General features: G+C 35.4%; 2 protein-coding genes across 2 annotated transcripts; both read right to left on the minus strand.

Moving 5' to 3' along the window:
• Positions 1 to 128: 128 nt before the first annotated feature.
• Positions 129 to 3,622, minus strand: LOC125187608 (Protein kinase superfamily protein). The gene is made up of 2 exons (XM_048084232.2): positions 3,451 to 3,622; positions 129 to 2,734 (listed from the first exon to the last, which is right to left on the minus strand). Exons 1-2 carry the CDS (start codon positions 3,455 to 3,457, stop codon positions 645 to 647), a joined length of 2,097 nt encoding a protein of 698 aa, XP_047940189.2. The 5' UTR covers positions 3,458 to 3,622; the 3' UTR covers positions 129 to 644.
• Positions 3,623 to 18,680: 15,058 nt separating this feature from the next.
• LOC125188067 (calmodulin-7) lies at positions 18,681 to 20,680 on the minus strand. The gene is made up of 2 exons (XM_048084807.2): positions 20,487 to 20,680; positions 18,681 to 19,274 (listed from the first exon to the last, which is right to left on the minus strand). The coding sequence occupies exons 1-2, from the start codon at positions 20,560 to 20,562 to the stop codon at positions 18,901 to 18,903; spliced, it is 450 nt and encodes a 149-aa protein (XP_047940764.1). The 5' UTR covers positions 20,563 to 20,680; the 3' UTR covers positions 18,681 to 18,900.
• Positions 20,681 to 24,846: the final 4,166 nt, after the last annotated feature.

Here is a 24,846-nt window from a genome sequence, read left to right on the forward strand (position 1 = left end):
GAATCAAATGTTGTATTCACATCTCTGTTAAGTGATATTTATATATGGATCCAAATTAAGATCATTGAAATGATTAAACATGAGACTCCCCTAGAAAACGAGTTTTTTGTACAATACCAATATGAATATAGCGTCAAAAAAAAACAATCATGTCATTAGCAAAAAGAAGTGGAAACACTATTCTTGAAACTAATACACAACAATTGGCTAATCGCGTTCCAATAGAATAAGATGGGAAGCTCATTTCTTTACAATAATTAATGACACAATAACACAAGATATAAAATCTGTATAGCACAAGCAGATGAAACTGCAACTGTAAACAAGAATCAGAAATGAAACTTTCTTTTGGATCTCATCAAGGATCACCTGTTCTTGTCTCAGGTTCTAAAAGCTTCTTGGCCTCTCTGTCAGCTTCTGTTGGTTTGCTGTACACAGGAAGAACTCCACCAAATCAAGAGGTAGAAAGAACCTTGTCATAAGAACGTGTTTTCACCCAGATAAACGACCCCGAATATTATAACGAGGGGCATGGTCCATCTTCAGAGAACAACATGATCACACAAAAGCCGCTTTGGAACGGGGAACTGAAACAGAAATGGGCGAAAGGGGATATAACTCTCGACCAAGAAAATGGCTAGATCTTAGCTCGATGTTTCGACTTCCTTTCCACCATCTTCTTCGTTAATCTGTTTCTTCAACCTTCTCAACCAGATTTCATAGTCAACAGGGTACGGTGTACCACATAGACTGTCAACGTAATCTGCAAATGCTTTCAGGACAGCGGAGATGTCTCCAAGCTTCTGCTGAATCAGTCTCCTCGACCAAGATGTTTCCCTCCATTGGAGTGCTCCTTCAACTGAATCCAGAACGGGTAAATCTCCGCCAGAGCAGAAGTAGAGCATATATACTAGGCTTTCTGCATCAGAAGCAGAGCACAACTTCCCTTCTTGAAGAGCAGAAGTAGAAGAGAAATGAAGGTTTAGTGCCGGACGATCCCTTTCTTCCAAAATGGCATGCCCCCAACCGATAAGGACGAAATAAGGCTGCCTGAGACCAGGATTCACATAGATTATGTTTTCTGGCCTGATATCCCCATGCCGAATCCCAGACAAAGCAGAAGTAGAGAGTGCAGACAAACAATCATGGCAGCACTTAATAGCCTCGTCTGTACCGAACTGCCCAGCTCTAACCATGTCGGATACAGTCCTACCAACTGGACCGGTTACTAGGACAGGAGTTCCACACCATGGCTGCTCGCAATTGCCACCTGAACTTGTTTTCCGACATTGGCCAGGATGAATTACCCGTCCGGATGCAACCACTTCCGGAAGATATTTACTGGACAATCCTTTTTGTTTCATAATACCAAGTACTTTAGTTTGCCTCTGTACTTGATACCATAGCTTCATATCCTCCCAGGCTGGTTCCAACTGTGAAGGATGCGAACCAACATACAGAAGGTGAGCCTTACCTGGATCTTGAACAGGAGATGCAATGTAATATAGAATCTCCCCATCATTCAGAACTTCATCTATCTGATAACTGTTCTGCCAGTTTGAATCCTCCACCATCAATACAGATCCTACTTCGAGCTTCAGTCTCTTTGCGGAATCCACTTTAACAGATTCTTCTTGTACCTCTACTATCTCGGGTGAAGCATTGCGATGTTGGAAGCGAAACAAACCATTACCATTCACCCTTGTATCCTCCAACTGCCTCTCGATCCTCCTGGCTTGAAGACGGGAACTGTGGTCGGCAGCTAAATCTTCAATACTGTTTTTAGGCATTCCGGCATACTGTGCTATAGATTGAAATGTAGCATAGAGTACCTGTAAAGCCCCAATATCACCCCAGTTAGCATTTCCAAGCTTGTTCCAGATCCTATCAACTGGTGAGATTGCAATTTTCGAATGGTTTTTTATCCATGCGGCAGCAGATTCGTAGACATTATTCAGATCACAGTCCAGCTTGCTCAAATCACCTTCAACTTTAAGGACGCCACCACAATGAGAGTCAACTAAAAGTACGAACACAGAATTCAAACTCAGAGGGATGTTTGATCTGCTGATGCTTCTGGCAAGCAACACGCGAAGAGCAAGGAATAAAGCTTCACAAATAGTAGAGACTGGAGGATTAGAGTTCTCTGCTGAAGCATGATTTCCAATATCAGGTCTCAGCAGTGCCAACTCAATGACATCATCCCACTTCCCTTGTGGATGTCTTGGGTTCCTTAGCATTATAGCCGATGCACAAAGGCCACCAACTCTACCTTTTGCAATGGCCTGCTCAGCTTGGTAAAATCTCAAGTTTCCTTCATATAGAGAGGAAACGTAGAAAGGCATCATACCATCATCTGGGCCCCAGAAAGCTTCCCACATGCCATTCACACTTGCATGCAGAAAATCCTCAAGAGCAAGATAAGCTGTTGCCTCCACATCACTGGATGTTGAAGCATAAATAGCACTAGGCATCCGTATTAGCTGTTGAAAGGGAACACCTTCTAGGGCATAATCGAACTTCTGAAGATCTATTAACTCGAAAGGAAGATCAAAGGCAGCAGACCTCGCATTATCTTCAACTATATCCTCAAGCCAATCCTCAAGGTTTTCCTTCAGGACTTCACTGTCCACAAATCTACGAAGAAACTCCTTCCTATCCAGAGCCCTACCACCTGAGGAGATACTGGACTTTTTGGTTGCTGAATCTACTGATTCCTGATCTGGTGATATACCTGATAGGAATAATATCATTCACATAACACGCATTAGGACATTACCAATCGATCAACTTATATCTGTAATAAGTACCCCGAGATTACAAAAATCAAGTGCAAGAAACTATAATTTGCAAGGTCTCAGCTTTGTCCTTCTACAAACTACCTATTCTATAATTTGCAAGGTCTCAGCTTTGTCTCTTCAGCTGCTTGCAAATTGCAAATAACTCAGCTACATAAGAATAAAGGGACAGGCAGCAATATGACTTAATACTAATACCAGTACAATTTGGAGTATTTGATATACACAAGAAAAACTATGACACGTTTAGAGCTCACCCAAGATATAAACTAATAAATTATGGAAGCACACATCAAATTCAACATAAAAATTGCCAGTAATTTATTCAGACGACAGCACCCCCAATAAACACGCAAATATAATTTGAAGAAAATCCTAAATTTACTAAAATAAGACACCCTCAGCACCTGAAACTGCATAATCTCAAATGACGGCATATATCATAAATGAAAAACTTTAATTAATCCAAAAATGGATCACCCCAGTCACGAGACTACTTAAATTCTGGAGAGACTCGGAGCAAATGATCACCCAAACGGCAGAATTAAGCCACAATTCGGCAAACTGAAACGCATCCGAAGTGAAAATGGGAAAGTGCAACAGAAAAACAGAATTAGGGCTCTGACAGAAGGGAATCAAAATTCATGGTTACCTGCCATAGAGAGTCGAGAAAGCGATGAAAAAAATGGAGCTAAATTTGGTTGTAGATCGTTGACATCAGTAAGCAGCAGTCGTAGACGAGTTTGACCCACTTTCTCTCTCTATGGACGGAAGGTACATTTAGCTTCTCTCTCTAGAAACAATGTTTGTGAGAGTGCTAAAAGAAGCCTCGGATTTACAGAAGCGTGTAATATTTTATCACTTCCTATTTTGTCCCCACTCCTTTAACTATACCAATTTTAATATTCAGAAAATAAAACGAAAAATTAATACTTTAATTCAATAAAGAAATTCTCTCTGTTTAAATATGGGTTTTTCTCATTAATTAATTGTACTATACTTTAGCTACGACTAGGAGGTTTATAAAGAAGAAGAAAATAGATAATCTGTCCGTCCAGTCACATACACTCCCTCTATCTTACCACAAATGATGCATTTCTTTTTGACAATATGTTTTGTGAAGACGATAATAAATAGTTAAAGTAGAGAAAAAATAAATTAAGAGAGAAAATAATATAGAAGAGAGTGGTATGTACATTATTATATTACTTATTTTACTTTAACACTAAATAACTATTTATTATCATTTTTGTAAAACAACATCCGATTTGGAGCGTCTCACTCGTAGTGGGACGACGAAGGGAGTAATATATTCTTTTGGTCACAAATTTTTAGATAGTGATGTTTAATAATTAAATAAAAAGCGAATAAAGTATAAATAAGAAAAAGAAATAGAAAGAAAAAACTAAAGAAAGAATAAAATAAATTAGAAATAGAGTTTTTTTTACCATAAAATATAATGCTTCATTTATAATAAACAGTTCAGAAAGGAATACATCTCATGCTTATGATTAGGGCTGGGGAAAAATATCGAAAAATGATATATCGCTCGTATCGTATTGAAAAATATCGAAAAATTATCAAATTTTCGATATATCGTAATTTTCGATACGATACGATATCGTATCGTAAGTTTTCGATACGATAACGATATGAATTTCCTTATATCACGATATATCATTTTATATCGAAAATACAATATATATCGAAAATTTTCGATATATCGATATTTTATTTTTGATATATATCGATATATATCGAAATTTTCGATATATATCGATATTTAACGATATATCGAATTTCGATACGATATATCGAAATATCGATACGATAACGATATGAAATTTTTTTATATCGAAAGTTCGATATATCGAAACTTTCGATACGATAACGATATGAAATTCTTTCATATTAATATTTTCGATACGATACACGATACAACGTTTTCGATACGATATATCGTATCGACCCACCCCGACTTATGATAGACTGAAAAAGTACAATAAATAAGATTTTTTAGCTGGAGATGAATATGAAAAGGGTTGGTCTTCATGCATATACAATGATGTGCCTTAAATGTTAGACTTGATGTTCTTTGACTTGAATAATGATTGCCATTCCTTTTGAACTCACACTACACTACTGTATTACAAAACACATTTGATTTAATTTAGGAAAAAGTCCCCCTAATTGAAGTACCTAGTCACACAAATGATGGACATTATTTTATCATCATATATTCAAGAATACATAATTGAATATAAATAAAGCAAGATCTTCGAACAATATGTATTTCACGCATTAACCATAAACATAATGGATCGAAAACTTACCTTTATGATCCATAGCGGAAGCGATTGGGGAAGAAAGATAGAACTTCCTCGGACACGGATAGAACTTCCTCGGACTTTCTTTGGCGTAGTAGCGCAGCTGCAAACTCCAAGGATTTGTTTCTCTCTCTTTCCCTCGTTTATGTGTTCTCTGTAATGTGTGTGATTTGATGGGATCACCACACTTGTATTTATAGGCAGAGAGAGGACAAACCCTAATTTTAGAACCTTAAAGCCCTTTCCATCAAAGTGGCTATTTAATTAGGACGTTTCTTTTTTACCAAGTAATACCAAAATCATATTAAATAATTGAACATAATAATTTGATTTGATTTTGTTAGCCAATAATATATCAAACCATAATTATATGTATGCGTCCTTTTCTTCCCTTAATAATTAGAGGAATAAAATATTATTCCTTTCTCTTAATGATTATAATCAAACGCATGCATATACTTATAATTATGTTAATATATTCTTCATTTTCCTTATTAGTAGATGAACATATATTTAGTCAAATTTAATGACTAATTAGGAAACATCTTACATAAATCAATATATACAATTGACAGTTAATTAATTAGGGAAAAATGTGTCTAATACCAATTAATGTATTATATTAAAAATCCAATTCGTATCACATGTTACATATGTGAGACATAAAACTTACAACAAAATCCCAAATTCTGCGGTGATTCAACTTGGTTGGAACTTTCTTTAATTAAGATCAAACAAGTCTAATGAAAGAATTATGAAGGTTTATCGAAAATACGGATACTTGTTAAAATCAACACACTCAACAATACATAATGCTAGTAGTACTTAAATTATAGTAGTAGTTCATTTTTTCAAAATAAATAGGTATTTCAGTAATATATTTGTGGTTGATTTATCCGATTGCTGGTGTGCAACACAAGATTAAGTCTAAAACCTTCTGAACAACCTCTTCATCTGCATAAAAAAGGTTGATACATAAATCTAACACCCTATATATATACACCTAAACCAACATAGAAGAAACTGGACATGATGACCTACTAATAAACATGAGACCACATCAATCTAGTAACCTTAGAACGCTGCAGCCAGCTCCTCAGAGGCCAGTTTTAGCCTCCAACATGGAAACATAAAGGTTAGACGTTTCCATACCCAAGACCCATTATGTTAACTTATTCCATAAATATCTTAGGCGGTAACGCCTTAGTCAATGGATCAACAACCATAAGTTGTGTGCTTATATATTATATAGATATTCTTTGTTCCCAAACTCCATCTTTCACGACAAGAAACTTTAATTCCATTTGTTTAGCTCCTTGAATACTTGTCATACTTACAGAAAGATACGATTGCACTATCACCAAAATATAATTTCAACGGCTTGGATATTGAGGAGACAATACCAAGGCCTGAAATAAAATTTTGCAATCATTAATGCTTCAAAGCAAACCATAAATTTAGCTTTAATGGAAATCCAATAATTTCTAGTTGATCAGATTTCCGTAATGTGAGCATAAAATCTTTTGTTCCCTTTAAGTATCTCATTATTATCTTTGCAGTTCTCCAATGTTCAACACGGGTTACTTTGGTAACGGCCTAGCATTCCAACTGCAAAGTTGATGTCTGGTCTAATACAGACTTAAGCATACATCAAACTTCCCACAATAAATGCATAAGGAATATTTTTCATCTTACGTTCTAATTCAGTTTTTGTACATTGATTCAAACTGAATTTGTCACCTTTATGAATTGGAACAACACTTGGAGAACATGCACTCATGCCTTATCTCTCTAAAAGATTCGATCTATGTAGCTTTTATTAGACAATCCAAGAGTCCACGTGATTGATCAAAAGATATTTCTATCCTATGACATAGGATGTCTCACACATATCTTTTATGTTGAAATTTTTAGAGAGATAATTTTAGTGTCATGTAGTAATTCAATGTCACTATTAGCAAGCAATATATTATCAACATACAAAACCAAAAATATGTACTTGCTCCCACTAACCTTGAGGTATATACACCGATCAACAATGTTTTCTTTAAAACCAAAAGCAGTAATAGTGTCATGGAATTTAAAATACCATTGTCGAGAAGCTTGTTTCAGTCCATAAATTGATGTCTTAAGTTTGCAGACTAAAAATTTCATTCCATTTCTTAATGAAGTCTTCAGGTTGTTTCATGTAGACTTCTTCTTACAAATCGCCATTTAGAAAAGCAGTTTTTCACATCCATTTGATGTAGTTCCAAGTCGAAATGGGCTACAAGTGCCAAAATGATTCTAAGTGAGTCCTTCTTTGATACTTGAGAAAGTCTCTTTATAATTAATGCTATCTTTTCTGAGTATAACCTTTGGCAACAAGTATGGCTTTAAATCGTTAGATTAAACCATTTATGTCGAATTTGGTCTTGAAGACTCAATTACACCCAATACACTTTTATTTATCGGGTAATTCGACAAGGTCCCAGACTTTAATCCATAGATTTTAACTCTTCTATCATGCGCCAATCCATTTATTAGAGATTTATTACACTTAATGGCTAGTGAATATGAAACTGGATCATTAAAAATTCCTATATTACATTCGGATTCTTGGAGATATTAGCCACAGTCATCAGAAATACCCAACCTTCATTTTTGTAGAAAAGCGTTAATGGCACTTCTGTAGATGTTTTTTTTTCACACCCATGTTCAATGACTTTGGCATCATCATTAAGTGGTTGGTCATTCAAATATTGTTAGGCTGTTTGACAATATTTGGCACACTTAATTCTTGAGGAAATGAGGGAAGAAGGTTATACCCTTATTTCATTAATGACCGCATTATGAGTGTTAAAACTCCCACTGATCTCACCATTCTCAAAGAATCATATATTCCAGTTTCCATAATTCTCATGCTATCATTAGGACAATAAAACCTATACCCTTTTGGATTTTTCTGGTAACCCATAAAATAACCAATAATTGTCTAAAATCCATTTTTTCTTTTCTTGCGAAGAGTATACTCTAGTTTTTCCGCTGAACAACCCCAAACATGAAGGTGCTGCAAACTGGGTTTTCTACCTGTCCAAAGTTCATAATAGAGTCTTTGGTACAGCCTTACTAGAAACCCGGTTTAATACATAAATAGCGGTTCTAAGAGCATAAATTCACAACGTTATGGGTAAGGTAGAATTATCATACTTCTAACCATTTCCATGAGAGTTCGGTTTCGTCTCTCAGCAACATCATTCTGCTGAGACGGACTTGGCATAGCATAAATGCCATGCTTTTCTAAATATTTGGTAAAAGGTCCATGTAATTGACTTATTTTAGTGGTACGACCATAAAATTCTCCACATCTATCAGATCGAATAATTTTCACCTTTTTATTTAATTGCCTTTCAACCTCAGTCATAAAATGTTCAACTGTGCCTGAGATTTTTCTTGCAATATATAAATCCATAACGCGAAAAAATCGTCAATAAAGGTGAAAAAACAATTTTCTCCACCAAAAGTCGAGACATCAAAAGGTCCGCAAATATCTGTATGTATAATTTTAAGGAGCTCATTGCTTCTTGTGGCATTTTTAGTAGTGTTTGGTTTGTTTACATTTAATACATCCACACAAACAGTAATGCTTGTAAAGTCTAAATTCGAATGAATATTATCCTTTATAAGCCTCTTAATTCTTTCACTAGAAACATGATCCAGTTCTTTTATGCCATAAGAATGATAAATTCGAATGAATATTATCCTTTGGATGCTCCTTCGATTGCAATGTGAGCATGAGATGCACCCATTCCATACTTATTCATCTTACGCTCCTCCTAGACCAATACATTACCCAATTCTTTAAGAGTCCACTAATCTTTTATAATGAATCAATTTGGAATGGTCCATATTGAGGAAGTAAGGAAGTTAGAATGAATTGGACAAGGAAATCCTCATCCACCTATAATCCTAATTTTAGCTTAGAAGAGATGTTATTTATGTTTATCACATCATTGTACATAGTCCGAGAACCATTATATTGCATGCTCATGAGATCCTTCATAAGTTTTCCTGCAATAGACTTTATATGCAGTTGTGAAGCGATCCTCAACATTCTGCAAACATTCTTTTGCAATGTCAGTCGTTGAGAGACTTTATCTGCAACGAACATTCTAATGAAATGTAAACTTAGTCCTGTTAGATTTTTCCCAAGCATTATGGGCAATCAACCAACTACTTTTATCAAAGATAATTGGATTATCATTCAACAGTGTTAGGTTCCAAGTCCATTATTCTATGAGTGAACTTAAGTTTCTCTTTCCATTCAAAGAAGTTAGTTCCATTAAGTTGGGGAACGTTTGAGGTAAACATACTAGTAGCAAAAAATATATGTTTTTTACATTATAGGAGCAATTAAGAAATGAATGCTCACATATAAAAGCTTTGAATAATAACACGAACATTAATTTGAAAACTCATATCATGAGGCAATTATGAAAACTCCTTTGGGTAGTCTTCATACAATAATAAAAATCATGCTTTTAATATCCATATCTCAGTTCAATAATTGAGTAATAATAAATTGGTGTTACCTTTGGGTAATCGATACCAATTTAAATTATTGACTCCATTAGTGTTTATTATGTCGCAAAGACTATTTCCTTTGGGAATCTAGACCTTATAACAAACAAACTATTTAGATAATGAATAGCCACAACAAGCATGATGATTAATTGCAATTTTTCATATTAACTTGATTATAAACTCTTCTCATTTTACCTTACTTTGGTGATTGCAAAATAAACATAATATAATCAAGAATGTATATCGATTAATTGCTTAAGCAGATTTTCACTTAATTTGATTATAAACTATTATTTTACCTCACTTTGATAATTGTAAAATAAACATAATATAATCAAGAACATATAGAGATTAATTGCTTAAACAAATTTTAATATGAGTTTGATTATAGACTCTCCTTATTTTGCCTCACTTTGGTGATTGCAAAATAAACATAATATAATCAAAATACATGTTAAAACGAGAATTGAATTATGTAATCATTCATTCCACCGTCTCGGTAGATTCATAATCATAATACATTTAATTGAAATCTCAATTCATCAATGCATATATTCAAACTCAATTTACATAAAGTATATACATAATCAAAATACCCAAATCAATTCCATATATATAAATAGAATCAATTTGGAAACAATATATCAAACATGGAAATCATTAATTCTCGGCAGAGAGCGTACAAATATAAATTGACAATTCATGAATTAAAAATATTCATAATCAAAACTATGGAAACAAGATTTCAGTTTATGGAAATATAACATACCCAAAATCAAATCTCAATACATCGCAGTTAAAATAAACGATCTGCGTAATGTTATATATGCATAAAAAGAATTGCACACAATTGAAATCTTAATCATGGTAAATAAGAGCACATAAACAATTAATTCATCTAAACCAAACTTCGAATTAATTCAATTCACTAATCATTCCACATGAATTAAAAAAAAGAACACACAATTATGGGTTACATGACAAATTCTTTCGAATTTGAGATAGGAAGAAAATCAATTAATTTTATAACAATTTTCAACTGTACGTATACACTCTGTTTACATATATATATTTTCACGTATATAAGAATAGATTAAAACTTTATCTCAAAGGCATTGCAGAATCACGTAATATCAAATTAAAATTTGAAAATTATGGTTTCAATGATACGAAAATACATGAGTTCTCAACCATGCTCTGATACCACATGATGGACATTATTTTATCATCATATATTCAAGAATACATAATTGAATATAAATAAAGCAAGATCTTCGAACAACATGTATTTCACGCATTAACCATAAACATAATGGATTGAAAACTTACCTTTATGATCCATAGCGGAAGCGATTGGGGAAGAAAGATAGAACTTCCTCGGACACAGATAGAACTTCCTCGGACTTTCTTTGGCGTAGTAGCGCAGCTGCAAACTCCAAGGATTTGTTTCTCTCTCTTTCCCTCGTTTATGTGTTCTCTGTAATGTGTGTGATTTGATGGGATCACCACACTTGTATTTATAGGCAGAGAGAGGACAAACCCTAATTCTAGAACCTTAACGCCCTTTCCATCAAAGTGACTATTTAATTAGGACGTTTCTTTTTGACCAAGTAATAACAAAATCATATTAAATAATTGAACATAATAATTTGATTTGATTTTGTTAGCCAATAATATATCAAACCATAATTATATATATGCGTCCTTTTCTTCCCTTAATAATTAGAGGAATAAAATACTATTCCTTTCTCTTAATGATTATAATCAAACGCATACATATACTTATAATTATGTTAATATATTCTTCATTTTCCTTATTAGTAGAGGAACATATATTTAGTCAAACTTAATGACAAATTAGGAAACGTCTTACATAAATCAATATATACAATTGACAGTTAATTAATTAGGGAAAAATGTGTCTAATACCAATTAATGTATTATATTAAAAATCCAATTCTATTTAGGATTCTATCAAATGTCACATATGTGAGATATAAAACTTACAACAAAATCCCAAATTCTGCGGTGATTCAACTTGGTTGGAACTTTCTTTAATTAAGATCAAACAAGTCTAATGAAAAAATTATGAAGGTTTATCGAAAATACAGATACTTGTTAAAATCAACACACTCAACAATACATAATGCTAGTAGTACTTAAATTATGGTAGTAGTTCATTTTTTCAAAATAAATAGGTATTTCAGTAATATATTTGTGGTTGATTTATCCGATTGTTGGTGTGCAACACAAGATCAAGTCTAAAACCTTCTAAACAACCTCTTCATCTGCATAAAAAAGGTTGATACATAAATCTAACACCCTATATATATACACCTAAACCAACATAGAAGAAACTGGACATGATGACCTACTAATAAACATGAGACCACATCAATCTAGTAACCTTAGAACGCTGCAGCCAGCTCCTCAGAGGTCAGTTTTAGCCTCCAACAAAATCAACTTATCTAACCTTGGTCACATCTTTGTAAGCTTGCCTCGCATATATTTCGACCCGGATATGTATACAAAAACAGACTTATACAACAATTTCCCCTGCATTATCAACACACATATTGCCTTATAAGATCCACACATACTATAAGATTTCAAATGACAATAATTTTTTTTCTCATTTTCCTATGGTCATTTATGATTAGTAGTAGTATTGAAGCACAAGTAGAAGTGCTGATAATGAAGCTCCCCGTGGAAAACAGTGTAACGAGCTTTGAGATTTTGCTGATGATTTTAAGGAAAGAAGACCGGTTTCACTACCAAAAAGCAAAGTTTTTCACCTCAGACAAGCCTAAAAAGCCATGAAAATGGACCATTTGTTGTTATGCACGTAGTTGCATAAGCAGTCTACACATGCTTCCAAGTTTGTCCAGACGAAAAACGCAGTTTTTTTAAAAATTCCTGAAGGGGTATCTTGATTCTTGCACCATGTACAACTTTTGGAGGCCAGATCAAATTATTTTACATACATTGTTGAATTAAAACCACTCAAAATAAGGTGGTGGGAATATGCAGCACAAAATTCGAATACTGATTTTTGGTAATTGGTAAGATAAAACATGTGCAGTTTGATCATATACTACTATTAGTATTTGTTTATTCAATTTCCAAGAAACTTGCTCAATTTTTACGTCTATTATTAGCAAGTAGCAACCACAATGAATTACTAGTTGTGAGGAAATATAGTAGTCCAACTGCATATAATGTGAGCAAAAATTGAAAGCTCTGCAAACATAGGATTTTCTTCCTAGCTTCCAATTTCAACACAAAATGGTGACACAGTGGTAACTAACTTGAATGCACTTTGCTCTAGTGTATGTTTAAAATGAAATTGGAATAAAAGAAATGCAGTAGTACTTCATACTATCTCCATCGGTGCGACAACTTTTTATAAAAATCGCACCAAAAGACGTCATCATTTTGTATACAGATATCGCCATTGAGAAATACAAGAAGATATTCTATTGAAGTGAAGAAGTAGAAAATGTACTATAAAGGTGTCAAAAGAAACTTGATTTAACCCGATAGCGGCGTAGCTATGGTGGGGCAAGGGGGCCTTGGGCCCCTCATCCATTTCAGTTTTACCTATATACTCCCTCCGTCCGCGAATAAGAGTCTCGTTTTTCCATTTTAGTCCGTCCGCGAATAGGAGTCCCGGTTCATTTTTACCATAAATGGTAATCGGGTCTCACCTTCACCTAACTCATTCCACTCACATTTCATTTAAAAAAGAGTGAATTACATATTTAGGTCTTATACTTATCACGACGCACATTTGCGGTCCCTATACTTGCAAAATATCATTTGCGGTCCCTATACTTGTACTTATGCACGTTTTAAGGGTGTCCACAATGGTGGTCCTCTTGGGCATGCCCAAGCCACCATTTCTTGGGCATGCCCAACAAACTTGGCCCTTGCCCTCGCCCTCAAAACTTGGCCACCACAATGGTGGCCCTCCAGGCCACCAATTAAAATTATTTTCTTATATTTTTTGATATCTTTTAATTTAGCTAGAATAAAAATTATTTGCACATAATATTTAAAATACATAGAAATAATTAAAATAAACAAAATTATAATAAAATTTTCGCTGTATTATTATAAAAGGGAAAATTACACAACGAAAATTTTCGATACAACGCAAACAACAAAGAGAACCCCTATCACGCTGCGCCCCCTCCTCTATGGTTCCAGACCTCTTCAACCAAATCAGCCTGCAATGTTGAATGTGATATTTCACTCCGCATATTGGTGAAGCGCTGAATCAAGTATTCATTACTGCGTGGTACACCCATCTGCAGAGGAGGGGTTGCAATACCGTGACTTGTGCTAGCACCATCTTCCGGTGCCCAGCGCTCTGCAGCAAAGCCTTCATCCTCTATTATCATATTGTGCAATATGATACACGCAGTCATGATGTCTGCGACATCATTTTCGTGCCATTGTCAAACCGGACACCGTAAAATGGCCCATCGCGATTGGAGGACTCCAAAAGCCCGCTCAACATCCTTCCTAGCACACTCTTGTTTTTTTGCAAAATAGGTCTGCTTCGGCCCAACTGGTTGTCGGATCGTCTTGACAAACACGGGCCAACGAGGGTATATTCCATCGGCCAAATAGTATGCTCTGTTGTACTGCGTGCCATTGGCCACAAAGCTGATTTGCGGACCCTCACCCCGGGACTCATCATTGAAGAGATGCGATGATTGTAGAACATTGATGTCGTTGTTCGACCCAGTGACACCAAAATACGCATGCCAGATTCGCAAACGGTAGTCAGCAACGGCTTCAAGGATCATCGTGGGATGTCGCCCTTTGAAACCAGAAGTGAATTGCCCCTTCCAAGCCACCGGGCAGTTCCTCCACTCCCAGTGCATGCAATCGATGCTGCCCATCATGCCCGGAAAATGATGCACAGTCCCGTGCATATTTATCAGTCGCTGGCATTCCTCGGCCGTCGGTTTCCGTAGGTATTCCCTTTTGAAGAGTTCTTTGATACCCTTGCAAAACTGTCTCAGCGTCTTAAGGGCAGTCGTTTCGCCCATCTGTAGATATTCGTCGAACATGTCAGCAGGCCCGGCATAGGCAAGCTGCCTAATTGCGGTCGTGCACTTCTGATATGTCGACAATCCGGGTCGACCGGTGGCATCACTCCGCAAGGTGAAGCACCTGTATCGCTGAGACAAACAATCTGCAATGTGGATGAAGAGTCGTTGCGACATTCTGAATCGCCGACGAAAAATCTCCGTTGTATAACGGGGGTTATCGCCGAAGTAGTCTTCCATCAACCGTTGGTCGGCTCCGACATGGTCACGGTTGATATACCGACGACGGTATCTCGACCGAGGGATGGCCGCGGCCGCCGCCAAAGCCGTCTCCTCCTCGTCGGCTTCATCTTGCACCGCTGCAACGAGTTCTTCGAACTCCTCATCGACCAAGCGCTGAAAATTTTCATCGTCGGAATCCATGTTTTGAAACTAAATTGAAATCAAGTGGAAAGAGTAGAGTTTGGTTTGGGGTAAAAAAATGGAGGAGAAAGGATGAATATATAAAAAATTTTGAAAAAAAAAAATATATTAAATCGGTGGAGGGCCGCGTGCCCAAGAGCCTCGGCCTGGCCGAGAGCTCGGCTCTCCCTCGTCCACCACCCAGGGCTGCGTCCTCCTCTTGGCTCAGTAGTGGGGGGCCGCGGGCTGCCCAAGCCCGGGCCAAGGGCCGCGGCCCTCCCACTGTGGACACTCTAAGGTTCTTTTCATTTTTTAGCATTTTTTCGGACAAAAACACTCCCAAAGGATAGAGGGCAAATTTGTACATAATATTCTCTCTTCCCCCCTTCATTCTTCCTTTTACCTCTTTCCGGTAAACAATGTAGAACATTTGAGTTGTGGACATGTTCTATAATCCATAGAAATTTGATTGCCATTGTGCAGTTTGTGGTTGCAAAACAATACTCCACTACAGATCAGCATTAGATATCAATATCCCAACAAAAATACCATTCTTATTCAACGCCCTTCAAATCAATCATAGCTCTTTGATTATAAATCCAAACTAATCTTTTATTTTTTTGTATATTGTGGAATGGTAGGTTTTATTCATTGTTCGCATAATTAACATTCACTGTCGGAGGTGCTAAAGCAAAAAAAGGGAAAGGCGGTGCTACTGGAGAAGGACGAGAGAGGTAAAAGGAAGAAGAAGAAGAAGGAAATAGAGAAAATAGTGTGCAAATTTGCCCTCTATCCTTTGGGGGTATTTTTGTCCGAAAAAAATGCTAAAAAGTGAAAAGAACCTTAAAGCGTGCATAAGTACAAGTATGGGGACCGCAAATGATATTTTGTAGGTATAGGGATGGCAAACGTGCGTCGTGATAAGTATAGGACCTAAATATGTAATTCACTCTTTAAAAAAATATATATAAGTGGGATCCCTATTCCACTAACTTTTTTCCACCCACTTTTCTTAACATTTCTTAAAACCCATGCCACCAAGGAATGAGACTCCTAACGGCGGACGAAGGGAGTATTATATACGTACGCAGAGTTGAATATATGAACTGTTAGCTCAGTTGGTCAAATAGCAGGCTCTGTATCCCTTTGTGCCAAGTTCGACTCCCTTCTCTGCCACTATTTTGTAGTAACATTTTTCTTTTTCTGTATCTTATTAGATTCAGTCATTTTCCAATACTTTTTTTATACTATTTCTTTTGTTTATTTTTTTTAGTAATTTTCTACCAGTACTGTATGTCTCCTATGTTCTCCGGAACTCATTTATGTTCCAATATTTTTTTTTATATCCCCTCTGTTTAGTTTTTTCTAGTAAATTTGTAAATATGCCATATAATAGTATTAAAAATCAATTTTAATACTACGATCTTTATTATTAAAAATCTAAAATAGAAATTAATTCTTTAAGCTTATAAATAAGTATATAATATTAGCAAAAATCAAATATAATACTATACTCTTTATTATAAAAAATATATTCTTTAATTCGATGTCGAAATTGATATTGTATCTCTAGTTTCTAATCATTCTCTAATTATTTATCACAGTATTCATCTTTGAAGCACATCTCTCTATTACTCGCATGTTCGAGTTGTTTTTGTGTTGTAGGCACTGAACAACTCAAAAAAAATTAACAGTATTTTGGACCCCCCAGGATTAAAATCCTGGCTCCGCCGCTGCGAGAGTGACTAGTGAGTTGGTTTGATAAGCTTGGGTTAAATACATTTACATGTATATGCTTTGATAAATTGAATAAGCAGATCATTTAATTTAACTAGAACAGCTTTCTGAATATCGAAGTATTAGAAAATTGCTTAGGTTTTTTTGTTTCATTTACTATATTTGCGTGCTGAGATTAGTGAAATTTGTTAGATATGAGTCATATGACGTAAGGAAATGGCCAAAAGCAGTTAACCATTATCGGGCCGAGCCCATAAAATATGGTGGGCTTCTCAATGCATTATCAACTCACATAACCTTTTTAGTGGAGTATATTATTTTATGGAGTATATTTCTGTTATTCTTTGTCACTTTCTTCTATATTAGTTTGGATATAAACTGAGTTTGTTAGTTTGCATTTTCATACACTCTAATAGGCGTCCCTTCTAGATTTCCTTTCATAATTTTATTGTATTTATAATAATAGTAAGAAAATAAAATTATGATTAAACTTAGTTTATATCTCAAACTTTAGAGCCTTTTCAAAAATGCCTTAAAATTTGTAGAAAGTTTCAGGAAATCAGAATTTACGACGAAAATTTTGAATCAGATTGTTGTGCAAAAAAGTTCAATTATAGAATAGTAATAGAGTACTATTAGTCAAGTTCATATCATTTTTAAGGAGGGTTCTAAAATTTAGATCACAAACTATCTTTAACAAAATAATTAGTTTATCTCATTTTAATAGGTCATTCCGCTTTATTTGAGCAATTATTTACAATAGATCACTACTTAAAATGGACACTTAATACGTAACAAACATGATTATATTATTCACTAGTTGTTTTCTCTCTTATTAAATCCTATTTTAATATAAAATTTTCTTTTTATAGTACTATCTGTGCCCGGAGCTTGAGGCATAGAGTGTATAAATAGGACTAGTTTCCCACATACTACAAACACCAAAACTCAACACCAAACTTGCTTACTAGAATTAAACCACATCAAATCCCCACACCACCACCACCACCAGCAATGGCCTGTAACCCCACCACCCTCCTCGTCTTCATCGCCGCTCTTGTCCTCTTGGGCGGCGCAAGCCCATCCTCAGGTCAAGTCTTGAACGGTCTGATTGTGAACGGCCTCCTTTGCTGCACAGGCAGTGGCAACTGCCCCGGCCAAGGCCTGACAAACGTGGGGGTCAGGTTGAACTGCACCATTCTCGGGCTGCGCAACACCGTCGTTGGCATTGGCACCACCAACGCCACCGGAGGATATACCATCACCATACCTGCTCTTCCGGGCCTCCTCCTTGGCTCGCCGCTGATTCCATGCAACGTCAACATCAAGCTTCCCCTCGACGCCGCCATCTGCCCCGTGCTTTCCACCACCACCGGCCTCCTTGTCGGCACCCTCCGTGTAGTCGGCACCGCGTTAAACACCGTGCTCGGGCTGGTCCAGGTCGCCACCGTCGATGTTTATGTCCATCTAAGGGCGTAATTGTCATTTCGTCTCTTGGCTCTTCTTCTTCTCCATATTTGGATACTAAGTTATAGTAGTTCAATGTGTTTGTATGAATACTGAATAAGGTTTGGATTTGCTTTTGTCAATGGAGAAGAAAATCAAATATATATTCAAACTGCCACTGCTCACGCCTTCTTGGCCCTGACTACTCATAGTTGGAGTTGAGAAGCTCACATTCCGAGTCGCGACCAAGGTCACGACTCGTGGCTGAACCAAGAAGGAAGAAAGGCAAGCAGTACCACTAACAGCAACTGTCAGAGTGATTCAATATTTGACATAAATAGTAAAGATTAATGAAAAATAAGAGCCAACAGATCTCACAAGAAAAGGAATAGTGAAGAATCCACAACCATTACAACACCATTCAAAATCAGTCTAAACCACAAATGCAGTAAAGCTAAACCAACTAATCACATTACACTATCCAACAACCAACCAAGTTCATCTTCTTCATAAAATATACTACTGACAATTTTATATATTTCTAGATTTTATTGCAGACAGGGAGGATTACTTGGCCATCATAACCTTGACAAACTCTTCGTAGTTGATTTGGCCATCCCCGTCGACGTCGGCCTCCCTGATCATCTCATCTACTTCCTCATCGGTCAGCTTCTCGCCCAGGTTTGTCATCACATGGCGCAGCTCAGCAGCAGAGATGAAACCGTTCTGGTCCTTGTCGAAGACACGGAACGCCTCTTTGAGCTCCTCCTCAGAGTCGGTGTCCTTCATCTTCCTAGCCATGAGGTTCAAGAACTCCGGGAAGTCAATGGTTCCATTCCCATCAGCATCGACCTCGTTGATCATGTCTTGGAGCTCAGCCTCGGTTGGGTTCTGACCGAGGGATCTCATCACAGTACCCAGCTCCTTCGTCGTGATGCAACCTGGAGATGAGACAAGCTGGTTAAAGGGAGGTTCATACACAATGGATGTGTCTATAGCAGTAAGTTGAGAGTTTAACACGCAGATTTTTAGCGGATTACTTCAGCCCATGGATCTTCCCAAAAAATATAACCACTACTAAAAGCACAATCAAGAAATAAATTAAAGAATCATCACAGAGAATGATCATACGAAGAAATTAACTACTCCCATCTTTGTTGTGAAGCATACTCAAAATGTGTTAACTAATAGTACTCCATATCACACGACAACAACGGCATCCAAGCGTCTTTCCCAATACTCGAGAAGTGTAGATATCAGAAACCTTTCGTCCTTTACATCGTACTCAGATAGTATTAGAGCATTAACAGCTTCATTTTACAGAAAATGTGTTCACTTGCAAATGTATTAGAGTCAAGAAGCATAATCATAGTTAACATGTTCATACTCCCCCTCCCTACGACTAACTAATCACATTCGTACTTCATATTTACTATAGTATTACAATTCAATCTAACCAGAAACAGCCACTCTCATTCTCCTAATGAAAAATGTCCAAGAAAGGAACCATCCACCCTTAAAGAAGCACGAGTGTAACCATACTACAGTGGCCACAAGTCACACATGAACCATCAGACTGAAACAGCTAAACTACGCAACGCCAATCTTCCTAACAAGGAAATAGTTCAAAAGAAACCCGACACATACACCATCATAGCTATGAACACTGCAGCCACAGCTGCTTAGGATCATTCATCAAAGCCCCAGCAATAGTTTCTCATGTTTAGCTTTTTTATCAGAGTATGATACCAAAGCCTGCCAATGGAAACCTACCTGTCAATCAAACACAAAAGCCCCAAAAAGAACCTCCATGGCGCGAAGATTGGAGCAATAAAAACCTAATCCCATCTACACATGAGTATCAAGAAACCTTTTTTCCTCATTTTCTACACAACAAATAAAAATCGATAGCCCACAAAAATTGCATCAAGAAACGGTTTTTTGATTTTTTTGTGCATTTAAGAAAGATATATCGGTGACCCCAAAATCCAAAGTGTCAGATACATGTAAAATATCAAGATTCGATCATATTAACCGCAATAAAAGAAAAAGGATCAGATCCAGCATGTAAACAAAAGCAACACATGCTATATGAAAAATAGATCCATATGTATGCAGAAACGAAAAGGAATAATAAGAGAGGGAGAGAGAACCATCGCCGTCCTTGTCGAAAAGGCTGAAGGCCTCCTTGAACTCAGAGATCTGATCGTCCGTCAACTGATCCGCCATTTCTTGTCAACTAGTTAATCCCTAACAACAAATTGTGGGTTGGAAGGTGATTGGGGATGGATAAGCAGTAATTTTGGGGGTGCGACCAAGTCAGCGTTATATATCAGCAAATCAAATAAAGAAATGAAAAAGACTTGGAATTCAATGGCGTATGAGATTTTGTCCTTTCGCTATTAATCCTTTTTTCCATCATCCCGCCTTTCCCGCTTTGCCCTTCGACTTTTCTTTTTTCATTTCTCTTTCTATTTTCTCGTCGAAATTTCTTCCTACCTTACTGTTTCACCTCTTGATTTCTGTCATTTTTGTATACCTATATATCTTTTGAAATATAATTGCTTCTTTTTCAATTTCATGCTTTATAAATGTTTAATTTCAATTTATGTACGAGTATTAATTTCTTACTTGTTTCATATGAGATCATTATATTTATAGTTTATCACATAAGATTTTCTGCAAATTATAAACAATATTTTACGATTAAGTGATGTGATCTGTAAATTGCATAAAAGATCTCAAGGGGTACAATGGTAACGTTAAACACGGCATTTACTTCAATTGCCATAACTAAAATGAAATTCCAATTTTTGGAAAACTATGCTGATTAATTATGTAGTATTGTGTCGCTGTCCAATTTATTGACTTTAAAGTTTAACCGGATTAGAAAACGCGATTCCTACGCGGTGTGTCACGGAATTTATGGTTACGGGCCGTTGATTTTGACAGCCCAATTCATCCATCCTGGGCTTTAGGTCGTTTCGGAAAAAAGAAAAGTAAAATACTGCCATCATATTGGTTATAGGCAGATATATTTGACGTTTAAAAGTGATATGGACTAGTAATAAATTTAAATTAGTGTACTAAGCCAATGTGTTGTGGGTAGGGATGTCAATTCAACCTGAAATTCGTGGGCCGGTCCGAACAATTCGGTAATATGAGCGGGTTAGGGCTATAATTTTATTACCTAAATACAAAACGGGCTAAACGGGTTGGCCCGAATGAGTAACGGATCGGCCCGAACGGGTTGCGGGTCGCCCGATGGGTTGTGAGTTTTAATTATAAAATATAAAGTTTCACTCGATTCCACAATATCAGTTTTCAAATTCCATCTCAACTCATTATTGCACCGTCCCATCATCTGCCACTAATGTCTTACCACCACCAAAGCCAATCAAGACAAAATTAAGAACTAACCCATCAAAATCTTAAATATTTTTATCATTTTAATAATGATTCATGTAAGATATGATTTTTAATTTTCATAAAGAATTAGTTACGAACAATGCCATAATAATGACACAAACACAAGCTTTAATTTATATTGTAGTTGACTTCTTTTCAAGTATTATTGAAGAAAATTACAAAAATTTGAAGATTTTATATGATTCTAAACTAAAAAGAAAAAAGTATCTAAAATTTAAAATCATTTTATAGAAGAACATTTTGATACAAGAGATTATTTTCGAAAGCTTTTAGGCCCGAATAGCCCGATGGGTTAGGGTTAGGGTTGAAAATTTATGACCTGAAAAATCCATAACCCGAATGGCCCGCACCCAAATAGCTCGGCGATCCGAGTGGGCTGGCCCGAACCCGAACAGGTTAGCCCGATTGACATCCCTAGTTGTGAGGTCCTGCTCATTTTCATATATTTGGAAATAATATTTTATGAGTAATAATAACATGACCGATTAGCATTATTTGAAATTGTGTGACAGAATAGAATAATTGTGTAATCAAGACAAACAAAACGTAAAGAGACACAGATTTACGTGATTCACAATGTTATATTCATATTGTTTTCGGACTCCGTTTGGCTAGCGACAAACAATACAAATTCAAAGCATACTAACATAAATAAAATACTAATGTTTATAGAAAAATAAAATCTTGGTGGAGTCTTAAGCTCTAAACTAGCTTTTAATTACAGTGAAGTGTATGTTACTACTTCCGTCCCCCAAATTTTGACACACTTTGACCCGGGTTTTAAGAAATGTAATGGAAAGTGAATTGAAAAGGTTGGTGGGATGTAGGTCCTACTTTTAAAGTATTAGTTTTATAATAAAATGTGAGTAGGAATGAGTTAGTAGAATATGAGGTCCACTACCAAAAATGGTAAAAAGTGAAGTGTGTCAAAATTTGAGGGATGGACCGAAATAGTAAACTGTGTCAAAATTTGAGAGTCAGAGGTAGTAATTCATAAAATATTATTTATCCATCTAATATGTTGGGGTTCAAATCATCTCTATTGACTCCAGACTCAATAGGGAAGATTGCATTGAAGAGGTCTTCTATAAAAGTTCATTTATTTGGACATTTTAGAAATTGAGATTTGGAAATAAGTAGTCTTATGTTAGATGTTCTATTTAGATCCCGCTTGATTATAAGACATGCTAATTTGATATATAAAATTTTTTCTTGATTTTGTCTTTTTAGTATGATAAATAGTTGTTGGACTACTCTGCTAGCGTAAGTTCGTAACTATATTACCAAATGGTTGTTGAGCCTAGATAACTTCGATTCTGGATCCATCTATCCTATCGAGCAGAACCTAAAAGATGCTAATTTGATATATAAAAACTTTTCTTGATTTAGTCTTTTAGTGTAATAAATAGTTGTTGGACCACTGTGCCACCATAAATTCGTAATTATGTTATCAATTGGTTGTTGAGTCTAGATAACTCTTCCATTCTGGATCCATATATCCTACCGAACGAAACCTAAAAGATTTGCTTGTACTATTTATAAATTAAGGCAAACATATCTTATTATGGTCATGGAACTTTTTGTATATGCTCAAATTTACGTATTTAATGAAACACTTGCATAAACTATATTAATGAAGGTCATGAGTGCAATTATAATAACATCGTTGTTATATGTGTGCCAATCAAATTTAGATCAACAATCATCAACATTCAAAATAGGCCATTGAGTTAAAACCAAAAACAAAAAAACAAAAAAAACAGGCCATTGAAATGCCAAAAACCTTCTAAAGTGATCATTGTAGTGAGTCTCATAAAAGCACATTTTTCTATTAAATGGAGTAATAATTTTAGTAAAATTTAATCAAACACGAATCTTATCTGCTACTTTCAAAGTCAAACGACTTTCACTACAACTACATCAACTTTAAATACAGTAAAAAATTATTATCATGAATGGAGAGATAGTAAGGACATCTCCTCATTACATTTCGAGGAAAAGTATTTTTGTAGAACGCGTTGAAGTCCATTTAGCGGGACAAATGTTGTTTGTTGACACGATAACATGGGGCAGACTATCATGCCATGCACCCTCCTCTCGTGGCCAATGGTGCAATGTGATGACCATTCTCTGGTGTGCGAGTGGACATTATTTAACATGATTTTAAAAAAAATTAAATGATAAAAAAAGTTAAATTTTAATTATATATATTGTATGTAAAAAATCTACTTTTTAATTAAAAGACTCCAAACAATTGCTAGAACTACACCATGACTCATACTTAAAGGCCAATTCGTGAATTTATAAAAGGATTGTTGTATTTTATGATAGTAATTCTTTACATTAGAGAAGTATATTTGTCATTGCCTGGAGAGACCCTCTCTAGATAGTTTTCTTACTCCAACATTGATTATGATTTATGAGTTTGATGTTGGATATTGGTTTTGCATTTAAGTGCAACTTTTATTAATATTTTACTATATAAATTTATTGAGTCTAATTACAAAATCAGTGTTTAAACTAATGGTAAATGTGATTTGTTAATATTAAGAGGTTAAGATTCTAAATCCAACTATCTCATTTTTTTTATTTGTTTTGTCACCTTTTTCTTTCTTTCATATACAAAATTATTTAACACTTTCTAAATTTAATTTGAATATACTTAAAATTTTAATTTTAATTTAATTTTTATATAAACTACAAATTTTTAATGAAATGTGTAATAGTTAAGAAAATTGAACCCTTGATTTATTGTGAACATTATTTTAAAGAGTGAACTACATAAATGATATCTGATCTTTCACTATCGCACATAAATGGTACCTGATCTTTATTTTATATCGTTTTTGGTACCTCTAAATCACATTTTTGGTACCTGATGCAATTTTCTTCCCAAAATGCCCTTTAAACAAATATATTTTCTCATTTATATCATAGAGGGTATTTTGGGCATCCATAAAATTAGTACCAAAAGTGATATTATAATATCTTCTTTCATTCTCCTAATTCTTTATACTATTATTATTAATCAATATTAATATTATTACTTTGATGTTATAAATTAATAAATAATTCATTTTTAAT

This window comes from Salvia hispanica, chromosome 5, assembly GCF_029641045.1.
Source record: "Salvia hispanica isolate PSC_SH4W2 chromosome 5, Shi_PSC_v1, whole genome shotgun sequence".
Lineage (NCBI taxonomy): Eukaryota > Viridiplantae > Streptophyta > Magnoliopsida > Lamiales > Lamiaceae > Salvia > Salvia hispanica.

Coding starts and splice junctions, on each gene's coding strand:
- LOC125188067 (XM_048084807.2), bottom strand. CDS start 20,562: ATGGCGGATCAGTTGACGGACGATCAGATCTCTGAGTTCAAGGAGGCC. Junction 19,275..20,486: donor TTTCGACAAGGACGGCGATG/GTTCTCTCTCCC, acceptor TCTCATCTCCAG/GTTGCATCACGACGAAGGAG.